This window comes from Pagrus major, chromosome 16 (genome assembly GCF_040436345.1).
Source record: "Pagrus major chromosome 16, Pma_NU_1.0".
Taxonomy (NCBI): Eukaryota; Metazoa; Chordata; class Actinopteri; order Spariformes; family Sparidae; genus Pagrus; species Pagrus major.
Window position 1 is genome coordinate 22,046,540 of NC_133230.1, and position 10,360 is coordinate 22,056,899.

The 10,360-nt window shown below is 41.6% G+C and overlaps 2 protein-coding genes across 2 annotated transcripts; one reads left to right on the forward strand and one right to left on the reverse strand.

The window, feature by feature from the left end:
* The first annotated feature begins 2,128 nt into the window (after positions 1–2,128).
* lrr1 (leucine rich repeat protein 1) lies at positions 2,129–7,332 on the forward strand. Its single transcript, XM_073484179.1, has 5 exons — positions 2,129–2,695; positions 4,561–4,659; positions 5,321–5,573; positions 5,960–6,434; positions 6,532–7,332. The coding sequence occupies exons 1-5, from the start codon at positions 2,513–2,515 to the stop codon at positions 6,785–6,787; spliced, it is 1,266 nt and encodes a 421-aa protein (XP_073340280.1). The 5' UTR covers positions 2,129–2,512; the 3' UTR covers positions 6,788–7,332.
* Positions 7,333–7,575: 243 nt separating this feature from the next.
* dnaaf2 (dynein axonemal assembly factor 2) lies at positions 7,576–9,595 on the reverse strand. The gene is made up of 2 exons (XM_073484372.1): positions 8,036–9,595; positions 7,576–7,953 (listed from the first exon to the last, which is right to left on the reverse strand). Exons 1-2 carry the CDS (start codon positions 9,593–9,595, stop codon positions 7,576–7,578), a joined length of 1,938 nt encoding a protein of 645 aa, XP_073340473.1.
* Positions 9,596–10,360: the final 765 nt, after the last annotated feature.

Here is a 10,360-nt window from a genome sequence, read left to right on the forward strand (position 1 = left end):
TCAAAATTCACAGGAAACAAAACTTCACCAGTTCTTACACTGACCTTGTATGTGTTAAATTGTGTCAAATTTAGAGGAACATGTAAGAATAATACAAGAAAGTTGCATGTTATTACCAAAGGTCTTGAATTTTAGTTGATTTATAGACAGCAAGGTGAAACCAAAGAGTGTTTTCTGTTATTTTTTTCCCCAAATAATTCTATGAAACACTGCAAAGCATCCATTGATGAGAGATATGCTGCGTGGAGAACATGAATGTGGAAATGTATGCAATAAAGAAGTTCTCAAGGAGTAATAATGGATAACAGTGTTTAATATCCATCACGAGACTTATGAGGTTTGCTTGTACCCGTCGGATTGAATGGGATATTTTCAAAGTGGAAATGCATAAAAATATTCTGAGGAATCATCTAATATAATGGGATTTGTGGTTTTATTCTCTCATATTAACAACAATTTTCACAAATAAAAGTAGAGTCCTTCTTGTGTGTTGAGAAGAAAGGGAGAAAAGAGAAGAAAGATCAGAGTTAAGTTTCTCCAGTCATCATGTTCATCCGAGGCGACGATGTCAGACACTCTCAGACTCACTGGTACCTCTGCTGTCCTCAAGTACAACTACAAGGGAAGAAACAATTACGCTGACATTCACTGACTTCAGCCAACAACTTTCCACTTTGGCGGAGAGACAGATAATAAACCATTTACGCAAACAAAAGTTTAAATTCAGCATGTTACTTGAAATGCAGAGACAATTCTAGTAAAAAACTACAGCAGAAATAGAAGAATTCAGAATAAAAGCTAAATAAGGTCACATTTAACCTAGTTTTTATGAACAACAACAATAAAGGATGTCTCAAATTCATCTTATTCTGTGATCATCAGGTAGTTTTTTGTTAAATTCCCTCAAAAAAACACATGAAGTTCATTGGCATTTGTACTATGATTTATATTAGACATTCTTGTTTTACAGATGAAGCCATGAACCTTCATTTAAAACTTTTTTTTAGGAGCCCCAGTTTAGTTGTATAGTTTAGTTGTGTAGTTGTGTAGTTTTCTGGAGAGATAAAGGAAGTATTTATACCCTTTACCTGGAGTTACTAAAGTTATACTACAAAAATAATCCATTACAAGTAAAAGTCTTGCCCCTTGAAGCATTATCAGTCCAAAAATATTTATACAATGTTATAATATCATACAGAATTTTTATTTTGCTAGAATATTATTAATTTAATATCAACGTGGAGCCAGAACTAATAAATACACTTTGAGTAGTCTATCACAGTGGATTATTTATAAGATGACTATATGATCTGTATGGGAAGTCTGATGCTGAAAAGTAACTAGAGATGTCACATAATGTAAAGTAGAATATACATTTCTGTTGTTTATTTTTGGGGAAGTCTTTCTCTCTTCTGACCACTAGATGACACAATTGCTAAGGACTGTATAAATGTCTTTTATTCATTTTTAAAATGATTGTAGTTACCATCATTATTTGCAGGCCATTATTTATATTCTCATCATTTAAAGGTGCACTGTGTAGTTTTGGGGAGTACACTTTAATCAGAAGAGAAAGATCTTCTTTGACCGATTTTCTTTTTTATATATACATAAACAAACTAAATAAACAAACTCTTATTCCATTTTCGTGAAGGAACAATCAAAATATACAAACTGGCCTTAAAGGACAACACAATTTCATACTGTTTCACTTTGTTTGTATGTGGCGGGCCCTGCCACCTTTCAAGCTTTTAACAGTGTTCTGAGAACATCTTGTTTATTCAGTTATAGAAAAATACATATTTCTGAGTTTGTACTATTGCTCATGAATGTTGTAAATATTAAAATTCTGAGTTTGAATTTAATTTCCAAAATCACATAGTGCCACTTTAATAACTATCAAAAACACAACATATTTATTATTAATATTTTTTGTCAGATACATTCACGTTTAATTTAATGGGCTACTTAATTGTTTATTAAAATAAACAACAATTAATGTGTCAGCAACAGGGCCCTGTCTGTCTGTCTGTCTGTCTGTCTGTCTGTCTCTCTCTCTCTCTCTCTCTCTCTCTCTCTCTCTCTCTGCTGGCCATCGCGCGCCCGAGCTGAGCGCCTCGCTGACGTCACTTCCCAGGCGCGCGGGATCATGCTAACGGCAGCTAGCCCACCAACTCCCAACTGACTCTACCAGGAGCTTTACACTTTACCGAGATACCGACAAGATAACCACAGCTGCCGACACAAAGCTGAGTGTACCCGCTGCGTGTTGTGCGCAGTGTCTTCTCCAGCCGGTCACTTGCTGCTCTGTACAAGAAGTCTTCTCTGTTGTTGACATCCATGACGAGCACGGACGTGTGTTGTGTCACTAGCTCCAGCACGTAAGTTTAGTTACAAGCTAGCGCCGCTGTTGTTTCCACGGAAGTTTTCCCCCTCTGGCATGCATTCAGACCCTTGACTCGGTCCGACTCGGCACTGAGCCGGACTTCACTCTTGTAAGTATTCGGTTGAGATGAAGCTGCAGTGTGACGTCGAGGTGGTGAATCGGATGCTCCCCACGTTTGGCATGAAAAGTCGAGGGAAAGGGGCGAGAGCGGTGCTCTCCATCGGGAAGCATTTGGACAAGACGAGTCAACGCAGCAGTGTTTACATGATGATCTGCACAGCCAAGGACAGAGCAGGCTCTAAGTACAAGGTCAGTGTCTGTTGTTACTGCTGCAGGTGGACAGAGGTGTGTTTTTTCTGTTGTTGTCTGCCACATTAGGCCAGATGCTTCTATTTTCAGCGGATTTAATTAAAATGCAGTTTTTATCAGTCACTCAAAAGCAAAACAGTAGAGTGAGCTCATCAAACTGTACCCATCGTACCCAGATACACCACCAGAGGAAACAGTAGCTGCATATTCAATATAGAGCCATTTTAGCCCTAAAACATGCAGTCTATACAGTGTTGTACGTGGCAGTTTCCTTTCCATTCATTGTTCACAAGTTTATAAACTTTTGCCATTCTGAGAGTCTGTTTGTGTAGGATTTGTTTATATTTCAGTCACCCATTCATCCAGGCTGGGGACTGGACCCTATCCAAGCATGCATTTGTACCAGACAGCCCTATATTAGTACTTTTTTTTTTTAACAGAAAGATTACATTTGTCTGAACCAGCCCTCTGGTTGACTATTAAGGGCAAAGTTTGTATTCTCAGAGACTTACAAAAGGTAATAAAACAAAGAACCATGAAAGGGGCACTTTGTAGCTATGTGGAAACTCTGAATTTTAATATTTACAATAATACAAACTCAGGAATAGTTATCTTTCTATAACTAGACTGTTATCCGAGGAAAAAGGCTCCCTAGAACACCATTTGAAACTTAAAAAAGTGGCAGGGTCTGCCAAACATAAACCAATATGAATTTGTGTTGTCCTTAACAGTCAGTTTGCTTATTCTGTTTATTCAGTCATGAAAACAAGCTGAGTTTTTTTGTTTCCTCATATAAAATCAGTCAATGAAGATCTTTCTCTTCTGATTTCAAATGTATTCCCCAAAATGACAGAGTATACCTTTAAGTCACGAAACCTGTTCATTATGTAATTGACCGAGTGAGTAGGACATTTACACGTAAGCAATGTTGACATCAACAAGAAACTAATACATTCACCTCCTTTCCTTCGTTGGTGTTGTATGTTCGAGGTGCTGTATGATTTATGTTTGTGTTAAAGGGGCGCTACGTAACAATTTTTTGCAATTTACATGTATAAATCAGTTTATTATTGTGTGAGTAGTAACGAAAAATGAGACCTTCCCCGTCTCTCTTGGTTGACTTCAACTTAACAACTTAAACAAATTGTCCACAAGCCTGTGAATAGTTTGTTTAAGTTGTTTAATGCTGCTGGACTGTGGATTTCTGTGTGAAGGATTTGGGTCGAATTTTTTGCGACAATCTGAAGGATTTGAGTTTTTGCATGTTCTCGAGTGCCTCATCTCAGTCCCCCTCTCCGCTCTGCTAACACAGAGTAACAGAAGCTAACGTTTTGAAAGTGTAGGTCACATTATAACAAAGCATTTTAGTGTTTTTAAGAATATTACACGCAACATTCTTCTTAGCTCTAGTCTGATAAGACAGAAAATGAGAGATCACGTTATTTGTTTGTCAGATCTTCTGCTACAGCTTATTTTTTTCAAATGGACATTACCAAACATTGTATTAGCATTACTTGTATTTGTGCTGTTCAATCAACTTAATCCAATGAGTCACTTAAAATCTACCGTTTCAATTATTCATCATCAACTTTCCCAGACAGACCTAGATTGGAAACCCTAGACGGATTGTTTTCATGGTCTCAAATGCTGTCTTCAGTTGCAGCACAGAAGCTGCCACTTCTGATTTAATAGATCACAGCTGTAGATTAAAGACTGAATGTTGGAAAAATAGGCCCAAACACTTTCAGTTTTCCTGTCTGTACATGTTGAGAGCGTGAATCACACTTTGAATGATGATGCATACCCGCCCCGATGTTGTGAAATGTATTTTTCCATCACTGACGTTTGCCAACTTTCTCTCTCAGCTTAAAGACAACATAGAGAAGTTCTTCACATGGTTTGTGGAGGAAGGCAAGGCCACTGTACGATTAAAGGAACCAGCTGTTGACATATGTTTGAGCAAGGTATGACATCCAACATGGTGTAATTACAGTCTGAGTATATAAAAGTGTTAACACACAAGCACCTGTTGTTTTTTTCCCCCGGAACAGGGTTTTCAACTTCACGATGAAGGGACGTCTTTGCTAGTTCCTTGGCAGATTCGTCACATGAGATTCAGAGAGTCAAACTGTCCACTCACTCGTGTATCATCTACACAGACAGACACATATTGTTGTTTTGACTGCAGCTGATGCCTGGGCAGACACCACAGCAGCTTCATTGTTTCCAGCTGCTGTAAATCCCTCCCGGCTGTTTTGAAGCAGTGGTCACCTTTCACCTAGATTCTAACATAGTCTGTCACGTTGACAGAAATGCAGGCACACACCCACAAACAGACATAAACATTAGGCAGGTAAACAGGGGAAACTTTAGCTCCTAAATTGTGAGAAACCAGTGCCAAACCTGTGACAGATCACAGTGCTTTTCATCCTGAGTCACTCACATTTCTATTCCCAACAGCAAAAGGTTCATCGTGTTCATTCAAAATAATTGTGTCAAGATATTCCAGGCCAGTAAATTTAGGTTAGATATTTCAAGGAATCCGGTCATACGTATCCTGAGCAGATACTTTGAGTCTGCTGTTCCTGTCACCTATTAATCTACCTGTAACGTATTTGTCCCTAGGCTGATGCCAACAGCTTAAAGAACTTCCTCTCAGCCGCTCGCTTGGCAGACAGAGGAAGTGACACGAGCAGCCTTCCCCTGTCCACGCTCACTCCTGTGCGCGCCCGAGACGTCGAGCAACCCAAGAAGAGGCTCACCATCGTCTCCAAGAAGGACTACCCCCTCACCTCTGGCTTCCCCTACTCTCTGGAGCAGCTGCAGGTCTCTTACTGCAAACTGTCACGGGTGGACATGCGGATGCTGTCCCTTAAAGGTAGAATGGATTGATGGGGTCTTTGGCTACAAACTTAAAACTAGAATGGTACTCATTGCAGTGTATACCTCTGCCATAGCCCAACAGTCCCTTTTTAATCCAAGCCTCATCCAATATCAAGTAAAACATATTTTAATCAGCTACATCCGGATTTGAATTTGGATCCATGTCAAATTGTGAGGTTTTTGTGTAATCCTGCTAAAAAACTAAATAAATGAATAAGGGTGGAAAACATACATATTTGACGGAGGCAATTATGAATTGTATTTGTGAATTATAACAGCCTCAATTTTTACTATTTCTTTTTGAATTTGTATCTTGCAAGCCCTCCATGGAAGTGCACCCCTTCTAAGTGCTGGTATTTTTCTTCGGTTTTGTTTTTGCAGCTCTCCGCAAGCTAGACCTCAGCAACAACCACATTAAGAAACTCCCTGCCACCATCGGTGACCTCGGCTGCCTCTCTGAGCTCATCCTCCATAACAATCACCTGGAATCCTTCAGCGTGGCCCTGTGCCTGTCCACCCTACAGAAGACCCTCCAGGTCCTGGACCTCAGCCAGAATCGACTGCAGTCCCTCCCCGCTCAGTTCTGCCAGCTCCGAGAACTGGTGAACCTCAAACTGGACGACAATGAGCTCGTCAGTTTGCCGTTCCACATCGGCCGACTCTCCAAGTTGAGGTTCCTGTCAGCGGCGCACAACCAGCTGGCTGTGTTACCCGGTGACTTCCGTAAGCTGAGTCTGGAGAACCTGGACCTGTTTGGAAATCCGTTTGTCCAACCTAACTCTCTGGACCACAAGATGAATCTCACATTCCCCCTTCCACTTCAAGAGATGGCTTCCAGAGCTGTGGCCAACCTCAGGTTAGAACCAAACATGTTCAGTACCCTGTACACTGCATCCTCACTTCGTTTCATACATTCTTACAGCAAACTCCTAACTGTCTGATTCACCTCACAGGATAACATTCGGACCTCACCTCATCCCTGCCCACTTGTGTCGGGACCTCGAAGTAGCCAAGACCTGCATCTGCAGCCGTGTCTGCGTCAATTTCTACATCAAGACGGCGGTTAGCATGAACCTGCACCAAGTCTCTCACACGGTGGTCCTGGTGGACAACATGGGGGGCACAGATGCACCGGTGCAGCAGCACTTCTGCTCCCTCTCCTGCTATTCTGAATTTCTAGACAACTCCCTCCAGAGAGGAATCAGATGAGGAAGAAGAAACACTTTGAGGGAACACACAGCTGTGGATTTTGCAATAGACTTCAAGTTGTAAGGTGACCAGACAAAAAGAGGAATCTGCCTTAGTAAACGGCTCAGTGGTCCAGTTCTCTGCCAATGCCTCTTAAGTGAAAGAAGAATATTGACTCCGTTAGGCTTTCTTTTTTAAAAGTGCTTCTTGTTTTACACTTGCATTCAACTTATTATTATGCACTTCCCACGCATCACAAATGGGCCAAGAAGCGAGCATGAATACCTTGCTGAGTGGCACTGACTTTATGAAACTCACAGCAGCACTGACACAAAATGACAGTTTCCCTGTGCTGCTGCTAAGTGTCGCACATCGTCCTCTTAAAGAAAACTGCAGGTTCCCCCCACTGACCTACTTCTAATCCGCAGGGGAATACATTGATTTCTTCCTGAACACAGTGCCTCAGGGTCCATGAGTAATGGGAGTTGGTTTTTACTGTGCTAATGACCCACAGATTTATAAATATATACATGTGAGAAGTTCAATAAAATAAAAGTATTCATTAAGTTGTGCTGAGTAGTTTATTCTGTGACATGGAAATGTTTGTGTTGTTTTAGTCAAAGTTGATGTGTAATGGATGCGTGTAGATTGGTTCCTTACGAACTTTGCTTTCAATTTGAATTTAAAAAGTTGTGTTGTGTGTCCACTTTAAGAGATGAAGAGAAATGTCAGGTTTTGGAACTATGAACGTTTAATATTGTTGGAGACACTGCAGACTTTTAACTGATACAACTTTCGCTCAAAACTGCTCAGTCCAGTTCATACATCAGGGAGTTTTGGAAGGTGAACCTAGCAGATGTGGAATGATCGCTGATGACCGTTTCATTTCCGTCTTCATCGATTTCCCTTAATAACACAGGTGGAGGCTTGTGCTTGTCATGCTTCTGGAGGATTTGCTCCGTCAGTAGGTCATCTTCATTTATGTTCTCCGTCTCCTCCTGCTTCTCTGATTCTGTGGCAGGTTCCTCAGAGCAGAGGTTGACCGCCCTGCCTGATTCCCCTCTGCTTGGCATCTTGCCGGACTGCTCAGCACCGGTGGAAATGTAACAGTCATTTACGTTGTTCTGGCTCTGAGTGTCAGCTGGGATGGGAGACGCAGCCTTACTGAATGTGGCATCTGTTTCCACCTAGAACAGAAAGTTAACAGCAGCTTAGTTTGATCACACACATTTACCTTCTCTTCAACACAGCAGTCAGAATTTATCTTACCTTTGGGTCTCCATTTAGAGAATCTTTCGTCTTTTCAGTCTCCTCATTCAGATTATCTTCTCCCTCTCTTACTGTGCAACTTGGATGTTCAGCAGTGACTAAAACAGGCTGGTTTTCTGTTTCAGGTGTGGCCACACATGAGTTTTCCTCTGCAGAAACGTCCAAGTCAACAGTATCCCACTCCTGCTTTTTTACTTTCTCCTCCTCCACACTCTCTTGGCCTCTATGTGTCTGCTTTTTCCATTTCGGCTCCTCCTCCACACCAGTTTCCTCCTCTTCTTCCTTCATCTGCTCCTCTTTCTCCTGACCTCTGACTTCCTCTTCTTCACCTTTCTCTATTCTTTGCTGCTGCTTCAAATCCTCCTCTTTCGTTTCTATTTCCTCCTCTTCCTCAACACCTCTTTGCTCCTCACTTCTCAGGCCTTCATTCTCACTTTTCTCCTCCTGCCTCTCGTCATCACTAGTCTGAGCAGGCCCTACATCTGTATCAAAATCTGCTTTCGAAGGAATTACAGGCAGTGTGACTGTGAGCTGTCCTCTCTGTTTGTTGAACTTGGCCTCTCCTTTATCTTCATCCACAGGGTAGGCTAAGGACAGCTCCAGTTTGTAGGCTGGTTTCTTGCACTCCAGCAGCAATTGTCTCTCTTTTACCTCAAGGCTGGCGTCCGTGACCGCCTTCAGAAGTGGCACATCGATGGTCACCACTATCGCTTTGGGCCTGGGGCTTTGGGCCGAGTCTCTAGAACACCTGAAGTCCTGCAGATCAATAAAGGATCGATATTTGACTGTGTAGTTTGGTTTGGTTGGCTCTATGGTTTTCCGAGGCTGGATCTGGAAGCTTTTAGGTTCAGCATCACTGCTAGGATTGGTTTGCGAGGATGCTGTAGCTGTTTTGTCATCTGGGTATGGGAATGCCAGAGGGTCAGGCTTCTCTGAGGGCTCCTTGGCTTTGTGTCCAGGTATGGCTCTTCGGATGACACAAGGCTGCGGGGTGCCTTTGTATTTTGTCTTCATCTCTCTCACATTGTTTTTGTCCAAAGTCACGTTAAAAGCATCCTGGATTCCCTGAATGGCTGTGCTGTCCACCATATCCATAAATCTCCTGTTTTTGCTTGCAATGTGGAGAGTGTCTGGGTGGAAAATAACATCAAAGATCATTATCTTGTTCCCCTTTGAATCTGTGTCCAGCCTCCCTGGGTGCAGACTGTGAGGCAGGGACCAGCACTGTCCTCTGCGGCCTTCCTTGGACACCCCCCACTCACTGGCAGGCTTTCCAACTTTGTCATTGGCACATATGTTGATGAAACACTTCTGCTTGGCGTTCACACTCGTCCTGAGTACCCGAAATGGTTCCGGGTGGATAAATTCAATCGTGTTTCCTCTCTCCTGCTCCAGAAGTTTGATCTCCTCCTCATACCTTTTCTTATTCTCAGGGTCTGATAATTCTTCGGCGTAATCGCGCAGCATCTCCCGGAATTTCTCATCTTTGAAAGCTTGGGTGAACCTGTCGATTTCATCCACCGACAGGTTCAGTTCTTTGAGTTTATCTTCGACCTCCATGGTGTTGATTTCCAGAGGCGGATGAAATCAATGGACGCAACCTGCCACACAACTTTAGTAAGCTGAGCGGGCTCTAAAGTAGGTCTGAAGCGACCTTAGCTAAATTCAAACAGAGCTACAAACTGTCCTCGCCGGAAAAATGCAGTGTTTGGTGTCGTTTTATGTCAATTTATATGTGTTTTGTTTGTGTTTTACCTCCGTTTGACAGCGAAGCGTCCTTGTAAGGTAGTGTTGACGTAACCATGGCAACACAAGAGTCGGTGGTCCAACAAGGAAACGTGTCCCAGAGAAACATTTGCCATTTAACATTTAATCCGACGGGTTTTGATTAATATAGTCTGATTAAAATAATAGTTTACTGAATTAATATAAAAGTAAGAATTAAAATGTATATATATGTATGTATTTTTTGGCTGTTAACTATTTAGGATACTGGCCTTTAAAAATGGTCTATTTAAGGTGCCATTTTCACAGCAGATATGTTTACTAACTCCTAAATCGCACAATGCCCGGACTAGGAATGAGCTAAAGTAGTTAACAATGATGAACAATGCAAAACTGAACATTATTTCTGAGATCACACTAAACTAAATTAATTTTGAGTTGCATATTTAGTAGTGAAATTAAAAAAAAATCAAGGACCAACTAGCTTTCTATCAAAACCACCCCTAAATGTCAATTTGACAGAAATATAAGGTGATATAATGGACTATAATGGAAGATTAAAACGGGTCTTTTGTAGTTTTGTATAAGGTAATACTGAGT